Source organism: Podarcis raffonei, chromosome 6, assembly GCF_027172205.1.
Source record: "Podarcis raffonei isolate rPodRaf1 chromosome 6, rPodRaf1.pri, whole genome shotgun sequence".
Taxonomy (NCBI): domain Eukaryota; kingdom Metazoa; phylum Chordata; class Lepidosauria; order Squamata; family Lacertidae; genus Podarcis; species Podarcis raffonei.
In genome coordinates this window covers 57,005,043-57,023,754 of record NC_070607.1, presented here as the reverse complement: position 1 = coordinate 57,023,754, position 18,712 = coordinate 57,005,043, and the positions used below count along the sequence as shown (strand labels likewise).

Sequence of the window (18,712 nt, the reverse complement as noted above, 5' to 3'; positions counted from 1 at the left end):
TAGCTCAACCATGCTCTTGAATTTAAGCTTACAGCTATTTTGTATTTATTGTTTCCACTAGGGCTGAAATATACATGTGGCACAGAAGAACTGTGATTAGCCTCCCAAAGATAGTTTGATTCCATTTCTGAACCAAAATACAGCCTTGTGTCTGCTTTCATAGCTGCAGGGGAGAAAATACAGGTTTTCTTGAGGTGGCATTTCAGTTTTAAAATGCCTATAAATTAATCACAGTTAGGAGCATAGGAAGAAAAAAAGCTATCCATCTTAAGTCTGTATAACTGAGATGAAAGGTTAGAAAACAATAGATTCTGTTTGAGTCACTGAGGTCTTCATGGACTCATGAACAGAGGGCAGGTTAGAAAGGAGTCATGATCAGAAGGCTGGCTGTCCTTTCTTGCCAAAGCCACAGTTCCAGCCACCTTCTAAGGATTCGTCTTTCTTGACAATGAACCATCCTTTGCAATGTTTACTTAGACATAAGACCATTCAGTTCAATTGTGCTAGCTCCCTTGGATGTTTAAGATTGCAGCTATAATTTTGGGATTCTAAGCAGTTGATTCTGATTTCATGTAAGCGATTTAGAGAAAATTTCCCAAATATCAGAACTGTTGCAAGCGCTCAGCATCCATCATCAGTAAGAAGCAGTGAAGCATATACACATACAGTTTAACTTGATTCAAATTTATTCTTTTACCACTGAGTTTACTGTGTGACTCTACTAAGACTATTGATATAGACTTCAAGACCTCTTGCTCCTTTATTTCCTTAACTAAAAGAAGCCGCTATGGACTAATTATTGTCCTGGTCATTTAACCAAGTTATTCTGCTATTATTTTTATTTGATGGATTATTTGTTTATTCATAACTAACATCGCTGGTTTTCTGGTTGTCTTTATCCAGCATGGAGTGAGTATTAGGCCCTTGTCTGATGTTGAAACTACAATTACTTCATCTGCAACTACATCATAGGTCAAATCAGTTTCATTCAAAATGATTCCTAAATATGTATATAGGACCAATACTGACTCACTTTTTAAGCTGAGTTCATCTTAAATGTTCTGACCTTAAAAAAAAAATCCTCAATTGCTGCTAATATTCCCTGAATTAGTTACAGAGTCTTAGAAAGCTGTGTATGAATTAGGAACAACATTTGCTATATCACTTTCGCTTCTGCAAATAGCTTTCGCGCTACGCTAGATTCTGCGTCAAACAATGAAATGTAGACTCTCATACCAACTGTTAATCACTCTGGTACTTGAATTTGCAGAAGTAGGAAAATGTTTAATTACCCAGTAGAGCAGCTTCTCTGAGAATCTCTACAGTACTTGCAAAGTCACTTAAAGGGAAAAGAATAAAATGAGAGAAAACACAGTTTGGTCCTGACTCGGCCCCAGACACACTGACCAGATGTCTGGAAGCTGTGGCTGGATGGTTACGTGGGAGCTGGTTGAAGCTAAATCCTTCGAAGACAGAGGTCCTGTGGCTGGGACGGGATGATATGGGATTGGGGGGGCAACTCCCATCTCTTGCGGGGGCGCAGTTAGTGCCAGCACCGTCCGTTAAGAGTTTGGGTGTAATCTTCGACACCTCCCTTTCCATGGAGGCGCAGATTGCAGCTATAACAAAGGCGGCATTTTTCCATCTCCGCCAAGCTAAGCAGTTGGCTCCTTACCTCTCTCGCCCTGACCTAGCCACTGTGATCCACGCGACGGTCACCTCCAGACTGGATTATTGTAACTCGCTCTACGTGGGGCTGCCCTTAAGACTGACCCAGAAACTCCAGCGGGTGCAGAATGCTGCAGCGAGACTCCTTACAGGGTCTTTGCTGCGAGATCACATTCATCCGGTGCTATATCAACTGCACTGGCTCCCGGTGGAGTACAGGATCAGGTTTAAGGTGCTGGTTTTAACCTTTAAAGCCCTATACGGCCTAGGACCCTCGTACCTACGGGACCGCCTCTCCTGGTATGCCCCACAGAGAAACTTACGGTCTTCAAATAAAAACATCTTGAAGGTCCCAGGCCACAGAGAAGTTAGGCTGGCCTCAACTAGAGCCAGGGCTTTTCGGCTGTGGCTCCGACCTGGTGGAACACTCTGTCACAAGAGACTAGGGCCCTGTGGGACTTGACATCTTTCCGCAGGGCCTGCAAGACAGAGCTGTTCCGCCAGGCCTTTGGCCAGGGCACAGCCTGACTCCCTCCCTCGGCAATCTTCGCGGAGCTCTGGCCCAATGGTGGCCAGTGGCTTGAATTTAATTAATTTTATAATGAATGATTTTAGAGTGTTGTTTGTGTTGTACTTTTGTACTGTTTTATTGTTGTTAGCCGCCCTGAGCCCGGCTTCGGCTGGGGAGGGCGGGATATAAATAAAATTTATTATTATTATTATTATTATTATTATTATTACACAAATTTCCTTCCTTTCACAACATTTGATTCTCTTCCCTTACATCTCTTGGTGGCTGGATTAGATCTATGAGAAGGAAGTTTTTAAACCCTTCCAGCTGTTGTTGGGCTCCATTTCCCATCAGCTTATTGGATTGCTGGGTTCTTCAAAGATATATCTGGCAATAATCTACCATCTGTCAATCGATCATGTGGCCTGCTATTAAGGTCCACATTAATTCAATCAAAACAATATAATATCATTCCTATAACAAATAACATTTATCCTGTCATAAAAAGAGCCCCTAATTAATACTTTGATCCGAGCATGCACCTGCAAATACCTTTTAGGAAGTAATGGTTATACCATATTGCTGGACCACTGTACAGTTCTGCTTCGAACACCAGGAATGACAACAGCACAGGTTGGTCATATATACAGTACATGCCTAGCTCACACATCACAGCAAACCAAAATGGAGGGTAGTCTTCAAAACTATTTGGTGTGCACTTTTTTTTGTGATGAGATCCAAGTGTGCCTGATCAGTGCTTTTGGTGTGTTAAGCTGATCAGCACTGGAAACTGATATCTGAATGCTCTATAAATCAATGTGTAACTATAGCCCCAGTTCACTTATTAGTGCTCAAATATTCAATCCATGCAAGTCTGGGTGCTTCTTACACCTAGAGACACCCCCGCCACTGCACCCCCCCCCCAGCTTTGTCCTTCTTGAACTCCATGATGTTATGGGTTCGTGCCTGGATTTAGTAAAAGTTTGATTGAATAATGGTTTGATTAAACATTGCCAAACAGGGAATCCCCTGGATTTAGTTATGCTAACAAGCCAAGCCAGCTCAGGAGAGCTAGCTGGATGGTCCCCTAGCAGTGGACAAAGGCTGGAGATGCCCCATCAAGGAAACCACCAGAGGACAAGACAGCCAGGCAAAGAGTAGTGGGACTCCTCCTATGCTGGGTGCTAGTGGGCAGAGGCAAAGGCCAGGTTTAGGGTTTCAGCTTTGAATGAAGCAGGCTGTGAGGAGGTCCTTGGAGTCAGTTAGCAGCAAGAAGGAGAAGGAGGGGCAAAATTCCATGTGAGCTGGGGCTGACAGGCTAGTACTAAGAGACACAGAGAGTGGCTTTTTGCTGTTCTTTGAATCCAATGCTGCCCTTAAGAGGGAAGCCAGGATGCTCTGCAATCCCTCCATCTAGGTGCAGGTTGTATATATGTAAAAAACAACAACAACAAAGCCATATATCATAAAGACATCACAATCTTTGCTGTGCCTAATTTCTGAAGGAAACACAAAACTTGGGTAGGTACCTGGAACCCCTGGAATCTTGCATCGCTCAGAGATAGGGGTGGCATCTAATAATATGTTAGCTACAGACATTTGCAAAGGGGAAAGCTTCATGTGTACAGTTGTTTATGCAAAGGCTTCCACACAATTTGGAACCCATGACCTGAAAACCTTCATACATGTAGCTAAACAATGTATAGCACACATGTCCCCTTTGCTGATGTCCATGTCAACATGCAGGTGTCAGGGGCATGGTTGGTCAGGCGAGTGGTAGCAGTGGAACTAGCTGGCACAGTCCGCTTTCCACCCATGCATTGATTGAACATGTGAACTGTAAGAAGTGAAGAGGGCCAAAGTATTTTGGATAAACCTGGTCCCGTATCAAGATTTAAAATGTGCTAATCAAGCAATCTGGAACACATAGGAAAGGATATTAAACTTGTTTGGTTTGGTTTTCCCATTATGTCAGCTTCAACCAGCATGCTGTGAAAAATAAAAATTCCACAGTCCTGATTGCAACACTTCCTGGCTAGACAATTGCACAATCATTCCAGGAACAGAAATGAGGACATTTTCACTCAAGTGTGTGAAAGCCACACACTTGTTACATGCCTTCACTTCCTCTTCTAATTTTATTTTTAAAAGGTTGGGATCAGCGGTGTGGAAGCACAATTGTAAAGAAAGCAACGTTGTCATTGTGGTACAGCAGCCAGGATGGGTCAGGCTTCCATGTGGGCTGGTGAGTTTGGCAATGTGATTGAAGGTTAGGATTGGAGACTATCCTGGGCTTTCTCCAGCTGGAGTTCCAAGGATTTGCTTTGGCAGGACAACAGTGACTGATTGCATGTTGTTGATGTTGCTAATTGGGTACAAGTTATGGAGAGGGTAACTGAATACTATTTTGAACGTTTATGGTTATGTACCTTTTAAAATTTCATGGGCAATACAGAAAAGCCCGTATCCCTGTGTGGGGAAATCCCATGTAGCTAACCATCTAAGCAAGTTTGAAATCCCTCTCTGCCTAGGGTAATCATGCTCATTGACTTGAGTAGTTTTATTAATCAAAGTGCATGACTTTGAACATTCAAGAATTTGAAAAAGGTAGTGATAATATGGTATTTATAGCAGGTCTGGTCTTGTCATAACATGATTTTCTCCTCTTGACTTTTTGCAGTAAGCATCACTGCGCTGATCTTTCTGCAGTCTGGTAAGTTATTTTTTCCTCTTTTCTCGGCTTTCGGAAATCACTCTGGGGTTGGAAATTCCTTGTGTCAGTCTCTACTAGGGTTCTAATATGCTCACATTCCCTCATTTCAATCATTCTACAAGGGTTGGTAATGAGGGAAGCTCTCCATGATGGGGCTTTGGCCACTGAACAGGTATCCCAGGATGTCTGAAAGTGCCCCAACACTTTCCCCCTCCCCTGGAAGGGTCTGAATCAATGTTTTATTTGTGATATGCGCAAAATTACTAAATGGAGATAGAATTATTGTCCTTGCCTTCAACCCAGAGTGTATGCAGTGGGGCAGGGAGAGGTTAGGAAGGAAGGAGCATATCTGTAAGCCCTACTCGTGATATAGATACAGGCTGTGTGAAGTGAATCTACATATGTACCAACTGCCCAAGCAATTGCAGGTCCTGCATTTTGCCCTTTTGTGGCAGGTTCCCACATATTATTTGACTAAGGGTGTGTCCAGACTTTCATTAATTGTGGGTGGGATTCAAGCGCATACAGACAAATGCAACTTGCACAATTAAAGTTGGTTTGGTGCACTGACTTCACCTCAAAAATGGACTCTCTGTGAAAGGGAAATTCCCCAAAGATTGTGAGATAACAATTGCTTGATGCAACATCATATAATATCCCTGCAAACAAATCAGTATGGATGCTCAGGGAAGAACTGACATCCTCTAACCTCCCCACAAACTTTATGCAAACGAATCAGGATCAGAGGCGGTTTTTGGGTGGTGTGACCAGGGCAGTGGCACTGCAGGAGGTGCCACAACAATGCTGTAGAATGGAGAGTAAGAGGCGGGGAGCACTGAATTTTAGCCTCACGCAGGGTGCTGCTGAGATTTGAGAACCTAATGTCCACCACTGTCAGGGTGAATGAAAAGGTCATTTTGAAGTATGGCTGTTGGAGAATTCTGGTAGAAATGCCAGTGGAAATTGCTGGTGTTTGCTTATTCATCCCATGCCCAGAACAGAATTGATCTAGTGAAAAGAATCAGTATTCACTGTTGTCTTCAGTCTGCAAACAATACATACATAATTGATTACTCCCCACCCCAGTTTGTATTGCACTGCCTTTGCATTGAGCTGAATGGTATGGATCAAAACAATGACAATGTAATTAATGATGTGAAATTCCACCACAGTGGACAGCAAGACAAATAATGTAAGTTTTGTCAGAAGAAGCCCAAGAACAGAGGGATGGAAGGAGCACTGCATGCAATGGACACTGGCGGCAGCGGAAAGCGATGCTTTCTTACATCTCTATCTGGAAGGGAACTAACTCTTTTTTAAAAAATTATCTCTCCTAATTATCTTAACCTAATTACCTCTCCTAATTATCTTAACAGTTTCTGCCTCTAAGCTGGTTTGCTATTTCACCAGCTGGTCCCAGTACCGGGAAACTTCAGGGCGTTTTGTCGCTGATCAGATTGATCCAAATCTCTGCACCCACATCATTTATGCTTTCGCCAAAATAAGTGGCAACCAGCTCGAGCCCGGTGAATGGAATGATGCCACTACGTATGGGACTCTCAATCAGCTTAAAAGGTGGGTAACATAAGAAGGCACATACGAAACATGAAACACAAAGGGGACCCTACCTCCACAGCACCCTCTATTGTTGACACAGCCCACGCTGAGCCTAGCTGGGAATTTTCTTGCAGGGAGTGAGTGGGCCTTGGGTCAAACTACATACGAAGATGTAACTTAACCTCATATGTATGTTTTATAAATAGTCACCGGGGATGGTGATCAGAAACATGGTGTGTGCTTGGACATGGCTTGTTTAACCCTTCCCCTCCACCATGGTCCCAGTGATAATTAGCCCCTGATTTTGTATCTAAAATGAAGCTCTCATTGGAGCCAATGGAAACTTTCATCTTCAAAAATGAATGCTTTGGGACAGTTCTTGGTATAACCATGGCAGGGAGGTTATATCATATCCACCATGATTCCAATCCTAGTTGCCTCCCCAGCAGTAGCTAGTGTTCACTGTTTTCAGAAGGGTAAAACCCAAGTGTTATGTAGCATGCAGTGTGGACCCCCAGACTCTATCTCTTGCAAGACACCAAGTGCCTTGACTGTTTCCTCAGTGCAAGTCACTGCTCTTTCCACCAGCAATGGAATCAATAATGCTGATAATTAAACCACTGTGAAAGGAGAGGCCTCATTTACTTAACTAACTTCACAGGTTGATGGGTATTTGGGGTTCAAATATCACATTGTGTTGAGTTGTATTATTCTTTCTCAAACTTTTTTAAAGTAAAAGCCTTGAAGCAGTCTCTGGCAGGTTGTTTCTGAGCAGAAAAGGAGTGTATCAAGGGACACAACTTTACTCTAACCTCTCCAGCTGTTCATCAGCTGAAACAATTATTTAAAGTACTCAACACTGCTTTGGTAGCACTAAATGAGGGATGGTGAAAAATATGCTACTTCCAAGTGTATCAAATGCTCTGATTATTCCATACAGCCTATTACTCAGAATGCTTGGCCTACTGCTAGTCTCCCCTCCCCTTCTGCACAATCCAGAGAAAATTAATTAACTGTGCACATGTAACACTCTGGATGATGTTCTGAGCTATAAAAAACCCAAAGTTGACTTCTGCTTTGCTGAAATCATTTTTTAAAAATATCCTAATACTCTTTATTTTATTCACTCTTTTCTTTTTTAGAAATCGCAACTTGAAGACCCTTCTCTCTGTTGGTGGAGCTCTCATGGGACCTGAACCGTAAGTCTAGAGCTATCTGTTTACAGTCGTACCTTGGATCCCAAATGCCTTGCGAGTTGAACGTTTTGGATCCCGAATGCCGCAAACCCAGAAGTGAGTGTTCTGGTTTGCAAACGTTCTTTGGAACCCAAACATTGGACACGACTTTTGCGGCTTCCGATTGGCTGCAGGAGCTTCCTGCAGCCAATCGGAAGCCATGCCTTGGTTTCCAAACATTTTGGAAGTTGAACAGACTTTCGGAATGGATTCCGTTCAACTTCTGAGGTACCACTGAACTTAATTTTTGCTTATGCCAGTAAAAATCGTAAGTGAAAAAAAGCCAAAGGTTTCTCTTCCAAAGTGGCCTTTCCTTTCAGTATAGCAAGTATACTTCTCAGAAGTGGGGTTGACACCTTGCTGTAAACTCTCTCTCTGAACATGTGTGGTGATGGTCAGAGCCTGGCTATTTCCACATTTCTCCCTGTCTAACTGTGAGACAGCCTAATGCTTCTTGACACCTCCAATGGGAGGGTGAGCATGGGCAAACCCTGGTGTATAAAGTTGCACAGTGAACCATTCTTCTCTTGGATTTTAGATTACAATTCATCTCAGCAAGTGGGACCTGCAACAAAATGTGTATCTTCTTCCTTTAATAAGAGTGCTGCTTTCCAGTGCTCCAGCCAGTCAAGCCCTCCAATATATACTGTGAGCTGTAAAAGGACCAACACAGGCCAATTCACCTTCCCAATTTGCTTCCTTGTTTTTCTATAGTCATCACCAGGGCTGTCTTTAGCATATGCACTGCCAGGGTGCAAAGATCCACCCAGCGCCCCCAAATTAACTTTTATTGAGCTTTTTTGGGAGGGGGGAAGCCAAAGTTGCTGACCTTTTTTTAGGGGGGGAATCGCTCACCTGTAACAATGATGCAGCGGAAAGCGGAATAAATTGCTTTTGTTTCCCGACTTGCCGGTGATATTTGATGCTATGGAGTAACAGAGCGACGGGGGGGGGGGACTTTCGCTCCTGTCAGGGAACTGCCATTGGCTCAGAGGCAAGAAATAGAAGGGCTGTTGTGTTACAGGGAGCCTCCGAAAATCTTGCGCAGCAGTTCCTCTTCTGGGGAGGAGGAAAGCCCCACCTCCAGTGGGGAAGAAGTGCAAGGACCAGAGGATGCTGGTAGGAGCCTTTACACCGCTCCTGGGCAAGCCAGACAGGAGGAAAACACGCCCTTGCTATCGCCCATCTTGCGCAGTAGTCTGAGGCTCAGAGAGGGGAGGAGACAGTTGGGGGTAACGAAACTCTTATGTTGGGGGAGGTCCAAAAAAAGACCACTCCTGGATTCTGCTAGTGATTGAGCCAGACATGAGCTTTTGGGCTCTTCACTGTAAATAGTGTGCACCCAAATAAAGCCTGTAAAACACAGGTCAGAGTCCTGCCTGGTTACTCTCGAGCAATCGCAACAGCCACCTGACAGCTCCACTGCTTTTCACGGCCGCCGATCGAGAGGATGTATACAGTAGGTATACATTTGGCACCCCCCCCCTCAGAATTCAGTGCCCGGGTGCCCCGCACCCCTTGCACCACTGGGTAAAGATGGCCCTGGTCATCAACAAGTTTTTCCAACCCTTCTGTTGGCTCCCTTTTGTTTTCCAGTGGTCCATTTCTGTTGGCATGGTGTACTGAGTTTTCTATTGGAGGGAGTGATACTTTCAATATGAATACTTCTCTGCCCGTGGAAACTTTTTTCCAGTTATTGTGGAATACTTCAATCATCTACTGTAAAAAATAATAATAATGGCTTCATTTTATTTCTATGAAAAATACAAAGTAATCAAGAATCCCTCTATGTTTTTGTCTCCTGTCTGTAATAGCTTTAGAAGAATAACTGCATCTCCTGCCACACGCTCAGAATTTGTGATGTCTGTGTTGCAGTTGCTTCGGACAAATAACTTCGATGGCTTTGATCTTGCTTGGCCCTTAGCAGAACTGTCTGATAAAAGCCGTTTGACTAACCTGGTTAAGGTAAAGCAAAATACAAATCATCCTTAGGCAAATACATTTAACAAAGAAATTGATTCAAAAGACAGTGATGGGAAGGAATTACAAATAATAACTTAAGATTTCTGTTTTGACTATGTCTTTGTTTTGTTTTTGCTCCACCGCTTTCTCTGCAAAACCCCGCTCTTTACTACTGAATTGGCACAAACAGCAATCTACAGAAAAAATGAAAAGCCATTTGCTTCAATTCAGCTTTAAAGATCAGGTTTTTCTGGGGAAAGATGTGGGGCAAAGGGGAAAAAGCACTTGGATCCAGAATGGGAAAATGTGGATTGGTGCCTTGAAAATGTGGGGTAGAAGATAACTGTGGATAAGTCCTCAGATGTCTGAGAAGTGGCAGGCCAGGAGAGAAATTTCTCTGTGGTAGCCCCCAATTGTAAAACTCCCTCCCTACACAAGTCAATCTAACAGCATCATTATTCAGCTGAAAAGGCACCTCTTTGCCTTTGACAGGCAAAATTTATTTTTGTGACCTACTTGAAAACTAGGAATTAACCTGATTGGGGTGGGGGTGTGAATGGTTGGTTATTCTGTTTTAAGTTGTACTGCTCTATTTCTTACCCTTCATTCACCATAACATCCCAGGGCAAGTTACAATAACAAAATTGCCCTGGGATGTTATGGTGAAGGAGGGGTAAGATTCATAGTAGTAGTAGCTGCATTAATCCTCTGCATCACCCATTAGGATCTGTCTGTAGCATTTCGGAGGCGGGGTCAGAAAAGACTTTTACTGAGTGTTGCAATACCCGCTGGAAGGGAAGCCATTGACAAAGGTTATGATATTCAGACAATCTCAGAGTAAGTACTTTTTTAAAAAAAGAATCTACATTAAACAGAATGAACAGCATACTGGGTGGGGCAATTACAGTGAGCAAGTAAAGGTACCCCTGCCCATACGGGCCAGTCTTGACAGACTCTAGGGTTGTGCGCTCATCTCACTCTAGAGGCTGGGAGCCAGCGCTGTCTGCAGACACTTCCGGATCACGTGGCCAGCATGACAAGCTGCATCTGGCGAGCCAGTGCAGCACACGGAACGCCGTTCAGTGAGCAAGTAGTACATTTCTTTAGTTCCAGTTTAAATGGTTCAGGCAAGCAAACAGATGCTATAATGATGATTTAGGGCTTATTTGCACAACTTTATTTGTGTACCCTGAGAAGGGTGGTATACAAATATAATAAATAACAGTAATTTACTTTCATAAATAATATTTATTAAGTTTTTCAATTTAACAATCCAGTAAAAACCACATAAAAACATTTCAAATTATAATACAACAAAACAGCCAAATAATCATGCCAAATTATAAATCTTTGGTTGACTTCGCATGCTTTGAAGTTCAGGGAGTGATGATCTAATGTTGTTACTGCATTCCTTAATTAGTCAGATAATCCTGATAAACATTTCCAAATGTTGATTCTTTGTTTATTTTTAACATCCTCTGAGTTCGTTTAGACAAGCGGATTAATCCTTTGTAATTTTGTGTGAAATATTGTCCTGTAATCCAACATTCTCATCCACTTTCACTTTCTGCATTTCTTACTGCATCACAGCCAAGACCAGAGGAGATGTTGCTTCTTCGCCATTAGCGCCCGGCAGATATCTAAAATTCCCTCCTGTAATCTTTTTCCAACTGCTAATGAGTTGATGTTTCCGTAAAAAACACTGCAGCTCCCATCATAAATTCTTTTTATCATTCAATTAAAGGTCTTTGCCAGAATCATACTCCAAATTCCACACAGTCAATTTAGTAGTTAAACCATAGCAATAATGATAGCAAGACTCTCTTTCAGTTCTGCTTGCTTATTTCGAACCGTACTTCAGGGGACATTTGCCCAAAAATACAGCAAATGCAAAATATATCAAAAGGAAGTAATGGAGACTCACCTCCCCAACATACCAATAGTTGCAACAAAAGTCCTTCTCCAGGTCGAATCCTTGGCACCCAGTGGCTGAATCAGTTAGCAGAGTACTTTATCTTCCCTAGTTCAGAGCATGCCTGCTAATTAAGCCCGAATTTTATCTTAAAAAACAGGTGTCCGCTGCCCATGGCAACAGCTTTGGAGAGTTGCCAAGAAGTGCAAGTGCAATGCACCCAGCGCCCCCTGCCCCCCACATTAAATAACAGAAATTTAAAATCCTCAATATAAAGTGCCTTTTTCAGTTGTAAGGTAGAGGTGAGACCAAAAAATGTCAGCTCACAGTTTTGCTCCAAAATGGTAAGTAACTACAAATAGATTTCCATTATGGAAGGCTGGAAGTGTGGGTGACATTTATTAAACCTAACAGAAACTGAAGATAACTGTAGTTATTCCCCAAGGGTCTCGGGTGACCATTTGTTCTTCTTTCTCTAGATATGTTGATTTCATTAACTTCATGACCTTTGATTTTCACGGCGCCTGGGAAAGTTTCACAGGCCATTTAAGCCCCCTTCAGAAGAGCACAGCTGACAGTGGATCCGCATCCTACTACAATGTTGTAAGTTGTCAGTCCAAGGACTTTGTTAAATATTTCAAAGGGCTTTTCCATAAGCTTTTTTTTTAAAAAATGCCACATGTTTTCTTTACTGTAGCAATAGTAAAGCTAGCCTGGTGGATAAGGTTCTGAACCAAATATCAGTGGTAGAGCTGTTTACTTTGCCCCCTCCATCCATTGATTTAATGACTGGCACAAGATAGATTCACCTCTACCCCCATTAAACAGATGATTAACTCAAGCAGATGGATAGGGGATAGATTTCCCAAAGAAAATAGTCTGGTATTAAAACAGCCTGGTATTCAGGATCCTGCATTTTTCCAAGGCACATGCAACCCGTAGATAATAGCATTAAGCAACAGATCTGCAACATGTGCTGAACAGGCAGGTCTAGGAATTAGAAAGTTGACCTGTTTAGCATGGGGAGAACCTCACTTGAAGGAAACATTTCATAGCTTAAGGAGTACTCCTTGATTCAGCATTGTCTTTGGAGGTCTAAATGACATCAGTGGCTCAAAGTGTCCTTTTCCAGCTATGTCTGGTAAGCTATGGCCATTTCTGGATCATAAGAGCCCTGACAGAGTGATCTATGCTCTGGTAACCTCTTGGTAGATTACTGTAATATGTTCTTCACAGGGCTACCCTTGAAGATAGTTCGGAAGCTCCAGCTAAGGGGAAACACAGCTGCTAGAATCTTGAGTGGTTCAGTCAGGTCCTTCTTACCCTGCCAATTGGTGAAGTTTAAGATAGGGCCTGTTCTGTGATAACACTTTGGTTCTCCCTCAAAGTGTGGTTGGTGCCATCAATGCTTCCTTTTCAGCAGCGGCTAAAAACACACTTCTTCAGCCAAGTTTTTGCTGGGAATACTTTACTGGGTCACATAGAAACTGATCATGGTGCTGCATTATGTTTTGGGTCAGGGATGGGCAGGAGCATGAGGGCTGAGAGAATGTGTGGGCAGAGGAGGCAAGCGGGGAGGAGGAAGATCTAGGGGAAGGGGTCGGTGATGTGTGGGGAGCTGGAGGAGGTATTGGAAGCTGAAGAGCCTGTGGTGCGTCCAGAGAGAGTGGTGCCTTTGGAATCGCCTCCATCCTTCCCCACCACTGTCTCCATACACAAGGAGGGACTTGAAGTGACAGGAGAAGCTGGAGCTGTCACTGAGGAGGAGCTATTGGGTCCTTGTGTTGGCCATGTCAGACAAGGGCATTTAAGAAATCAGGAAGAGGCGTGGCTATGTTGTTGCTCAAATGTCCAAGATGGAACACAGGTCTACAGAGATAGATTGCCTAGAGAGCTAGTTAGCGGGGAGTGGTGTGTATATCCCTTGCAACTTAGGAGCTGGCATAACCGAGTGCTTTGCTGATAAATAAATAACATTCAAGTCAATTGTCCTCATCATGGGTCTGGGTATGAGCAGGACGTATTGTCATTTTGTATATTTTATCTGAGTTGTTAATTGTTTTAATGGTGTGCTATGTTGTTAACCATGTTGGGACCATGAATGAAGGCTGGGATAGAAATTGAAATAATAAATAAAGAAATTTAGAAATAACATTCAGTGTCCCACCTAATGTATGCAGTAACTAGTCTACTCTTCCTTCTTCAGGACTACGCTGTGAAGTATCTACGCAGCATAGGTGCCCCAGCTGAGAAGATCATCATGGGAATCCCCACTTATGGCCGGTCTTATACCCTTTCTACCAAGCTGACTGGAGTTGAAGCCCCAGTATCTGGTGCTGGGACACTAGGTCCTTTCACAAAAGAAGCGGGGGTACTGGCCTATTATGAGGTAGGGAGGATTTCATTTAAGTTCCCATTTAGCCTATAGAAACCCCGATTCCCTTCTGTCTCATCAATCTCAAGGAGATGGATTCAAATTAGAATTAGGATGGGAAGAAGGCAGGAGAAATTTAACACAAAGTTATCTCATGCTCTGTCTTAGAAATGGTACATAATTAGATATGTATGGCTTCATAGACAACCCAGACATGACATAGGGGTGTGTGGAGAGAGAGAGAGAGAGAGAGAGAGAGAGAGAGAGAGAGAGAGAGAGAATGCACACACCACTATGTCATACAGTCGAAGCATTTCTTCACTCCCATACCCTCTGAGTGTCCTGATTTTCCAAGGACAGACGGGGAATTATGAAAGCCATCCTAGCTTCTGATTTGATCCCAGAATGTCCCTATTTTCCCCACCAGTGCTGCCACTGCTGAGCTCGAGGAGGAGCTAGCACTGAGCAGCAGTGGCAATGAGGGATCTCCGTTGCCTCTCCATGGCCTCTCCATGGCCGCCGCTGCCTACCTCCTCCCTTGGGCAGCTCATAGCAGCTGCTGGATAGCAGGTGAGGAGGAGACGCTGCTGCTGCCGAGGCCCAGGCCCACATGATGTGCTGGCTCTGAGGAGCAGGCAGAGCACAGGGCCGCCCTGGGCAGGAAAAAAGGGGAAGCGGAGCAGAGAGCAAAGAGTCTAGATTTTTTTAAGCTTTGTGCACCCACATGTAATCTTGTCCCTTTCTAAAATTTATTTATTGGTGTGTGTTTTTCTTTTTAAATCTACCAAAGCAAAATAAAAAAGGAATAAGGGGTTTTCTCAGGGCGTTAGCGTGTAAGCTGTGTCCTGTTGGTATTGTGGTGGTGGCACTCACCATTCTTCTGATAGGAAATCAGGAAATTTTGGCAGGACCAAAAAAGAGGGGTCAAGGAGAGTCAATTGGTGGGGAGGTGAGCAATGTTCTTATTTTCATGAGGAATGTTGGAGGGCAGTGTTTTTTCCCTTTAAAAAAATGTTTAGGGGTATTCTCATTTCCCTACTCATATTGAAATGCTGCCCCTCAACAAGGCCAAACTTAGATTCACAAAATGTTTAGGGGTATGTGTACCCCCACAAAAAAGCACTGTTGGAGGGTATGCACTTCCAGTCCCAAAGCAATGGGAAAGCTAAAGTCCTCAATCTGAAATAAAGCATTTGCCCTAAAATCAAGTTTAACTGGCAAGAATTGGGAAAGTGGGGGAGTGATGTGTCCAAACTGTACCACTACCTGTGGAATCCCTTTATGGACCTCAAAGCAATGGTATGGGGGAGGGCTTTAAATCTATATCAGATTTTCTCTTCAAAAACATGTGTTATGGTAAAACTTTAACTTACTTTTTATAGCTCACATATATATTGTTATAGTGTCGTGAGTGCTGTGGAAACGTTGTGGAGAGAGTAGTCAGAGGATAAATGGGAGGACTTTGGAGAACTAACGTGGGGGAAGGTCCTAGCAGGTTGGCAGGTGGAGATCTGGACACAAGGGAAGGGTCTAGTGGCCTATTAGAGGAGAGACCCACTTCTATGAGATCAGACTCCCCAATCAGATCAGACTCCAGCGCCTTCCATTTTCGGTGAAAAGCCTTTCCATCATTGGCAGGCAAAAGAGAGATGTCAGGACAAAATGGTGGCTAGTCCTGTCCTGCAGTAATAGACAATCTGCTAACATCAGCATTCATGTTTATGACTTTCAATTTATTTCTGTCAGATCTGTGGCTTTAATTCCGGTGCCAAGAAGGAATGGATTCAGGAACAAAAAGTCCCCTACTCCTATAAAGGGAACCAGTGGGTTGGATATGAAGATGTGACAAGTGTTCAGATCAAGGTAAGTACTGGCAAATGTCTATTCCCTTTGTCCGTTAAGTTGCATGATCTACAGGTATTGGTAAGGAAAGTTATGAAATTGTGTGAGGATAGGTCCTCTTATTCTTAAAATAGGCCATAGTGGCTGAGCACCTGAATGTCATACAGAGAGATGCCACCACTCAATTTTATTTAGAGGGCAAATCTTGTTTCCATCAAAGATGTACATCAGGATAGGAGCTGGATGATCCCAGCTGCCTACACAGACCATATCTGCAAGAACTAGCAAATTAAGTGGCAAGAAGCAGAATAAAAGAAAAACTGTGACGGGCAGTACAGGTGTCCCCCGCACTTATGTATAATCAATTTGGTAACAATTCACTAATTCAATTCAAACCCAGAAATGGCAGGAGAGAGCTGGAGAGCACTTGCGGTTCATAAGGATACCCTTTCCAGAGCCCAAAGAGAATATCAGTGAGGGAGGAGGAAGCCCCAAACAGACTGGAGGCACAACAGGGATTTGTTTAGGCTGCTGAACCTCCCCACCTAGCAGCTGATATATGGAGTAGTGCAGCAGCAGCCGCTTTTCCAGCCTCCAGCCAGCCCCCGAGTTTCAATTCTAGTTGTAGGCATTTTTGAATACAGTATTTTTGGTATGGGTGAAGAGAGAGCAGCAGAGAGGGTGTTTAAAGGGTATTTAGATGGTACTCTCCACTTTACGAGATTTCATTTATGCACACGGGGCTCTGGAACGTAACTCCTGCATAAGGGGGGGACCTGCCTGGACAGGTTTTTACAAAGATTTGACTATTGGCTTGGTTTCAATCTAATTTTCTATTTCACTGGGCAATGATACTCAAACTAGGTGGCAAGCCATTGTACAAAGCTGCGTGGCTGTTAGATATGAGATTGTAGCTTGGATTGCTATACGGCTAAGCAATGTGCAGGCCTGTTCACAATTCTATTATTTTATCAGGCTGCCAACATCAGAGAATACAGAGGCCCATAAAAAAAATCCCAGCAAAATATCACTTTGCTGCTTTACATGTATGAGCTGTCACAGAATACATGTGTGCACTTTGGGATCATATGGGAATTAGTTGCGCAATGTGCATGAATATGGTGTTAATGCTCTGTGCTGTGAGTGTGAATGCATGTGCATTTGACTGCCATGTGAAAATCCAGCCCTAGCAGAAGACCTATAGAGGTGGCTGGTACCATCCTGGAAGATATGTTTGTCAAATGTGTGCATGTGCAGTATGGTGGCCTTCCAGCTGCTTGACAGACAGATGTGTCTATATTGAGGAAATGACAGCAGTAGCCTGTTTTACACATCTGGACCACAGCATAGACTAAGCCGCTTCCACAGCCCAGGTTGTACACCATGGTAAGCCATATTTAATGGTTTGCTGTGGGTTGCTCTGTTCTTCTCTGCTTTGTGTATGGAGAACACAAAGTACTACAGACTGGTTTGGATGTAATGTTAAGAAAGGGGGTGATTTGTTTTCAGCCAAGCTAGCAAGAAAGGAACAAAGCAGCTGTGTTTGGTTCATGCATGGTAAGTCATGTTGTATGGCGTGCCATGATGTGTGAACAAAATCCATGTGTGGTATGCAAAAAAGTTCCATAAAATTTTACATTTGATATAGAATTTGTTTTTGTTTTTTAATTCTTTTTTCCCTTTCTTTCTTTTTTAATCTTCTTTAGGTTCAATACATGAAGGATAATCAATTGGGAGGTATTATGGTTTGGACACTTGAGCAGGATGATTTTTCGGGTTCTTTCTGCAACCAGGGAAAATACCCTCTAATTGGTGCTATTAAGAAAGAACTGGATAAAAAAGCTCCAGTTTTTGCAAGAGGATAATCTTGAATATCAGGAGAACTGTGAAGGCATGCTGGAGCTTATCTGTTTCTTCTAGACATGAATGCAGATGATCCATTTACTATGTGGGAAATGTCAGGAAGTTTATTTGGTTGTTAGATGCATGTTAAAGTGCTATAATGTAGTTGGCCATAGCAAGTTTTCTATTATTTCTTGGTTAATGTTACTTCCTAATTTGCTGTACTGCTGTGAAGTGAAGACATCGTTTCTCCACATCCCACTCTGTGCTTCTGCAGTTTTCACCACTATTGCCAAGTTCCTGGACGAAGGGCTATGACATTACTGGTTAAGTCTGTTCTTAGCTGTCTTAAAAATGAACTCTCCGTTGTAATGGTGGCGCTTGCATTGGTTTCCAAATATATAAATAATGCATTCAATAAAACACTCTCCTGTCTTTTTTCAGGGAAAGCTTTCTTTTCTTATCCTGCAAAATAGTTATCTCGGAAATTGTGTTTGTGCGTGTATGTCTTGTAATGATGTGTTGGGTGAGGAGGCGTGGCATACAGATTCATAAAAACAGAGAGTTGGAAGGGACCCTGAGGATCTGGTCCAACCCCCTTGCAATGCAGGAATATGCAGCTGTTCCTTATGGGGATTGAACCTGCAACCTTGGCATTATCAGCATGGCACTCTAACCAACTGAGCTATCAAAGTTGTGCCATTAATCTGGTTTAAAATATGTTCAATGTGTAAATGTAATTGCTTTTTAAAAAAAAACACTCACAAACAAGCATTTGCACACACAGGGTGGTATTCAACTAGTATTTACTCAGAGTAGATCCATTGAAATTAAGCAACCTGAGTCATATCTATTGATTTCAATGGATCTATTCTGAGTAAAATCTAGTTGAATGCCACCCATGGAGGTTGAAATTGTCTCTCAGGTCCTTTCCACACAATCAAGCAAAATCATTTGCACAAAACTCCTGCAAGCCTTAATCTATTGCAAATGTGCTACATTTGAATTTAGGTAAGTGTGCATAGCATTGCAACCATGCCACACAGTGCTATGTTTGTTACCAAGAAGGACAACACCATACCAAGAGGACTACACC

The 18,712-nt window shown here is 43.0% G+C and overlaps 1 protein-coding gene across 1 annotated transcript; it reads left to right on the top strand.

Annotated features, from left to right (window-relative positions):
- Positions 1–4,265: 4,265 nt before the first annotated feature.
- Positions 4,266–18,039, top strand: LOC128416076 (chitinase-3-like protein 1). The gene is made up of 10 exons (XM_053393158.1): positions 4,266–4,424; positions 4,860–4,892; positions 6,269–6,467; positions 7,592–7,648; positions 9,499–9,649; positions 10,371–10,483; positions 12,038–12,161; positions 13,765–13,947; positions 15,679–15,795; positions 17,481–18,039. Exons 1-10 carry the CDS (start codon positions 4,400–4,402, stop codon positions 17,637–17,639), a joined length of 1,161 nt encoding a protein of 386 aa, XP_053249133.1. The 5' UTR covers positions 4,266–4,399; the 3' UTR covers positions 17,640–18,039.
- The last annotated feature ends 673 nt before the right edge of the window (positions 18,040–18,712 follow it).

Excerpts from the sequence above, each read along its gene's own strand:
- LOC128416076 (XM_053393158.1), top strand. The coding sequence starts at position 4,400 with ATGGGTCAGGCTTCCATGTGGGCTG. Across the intron at positions 4,425-4,859 it reads TCAGGCTTCCATGTGGGCTG|TAAGCATCACTGCGCTGATC; the intron begins GTGAGTTTGGCA and ends GACTTTTTGCAG. Across the intron at positions 4,893-6,268 it reads GCTGATCTTTCTGCAGTCTG|TTTCTGCCTCTAAGCTGGTT; the intron begins GTAAGTTATTTT and ends TTATCTTAACAG.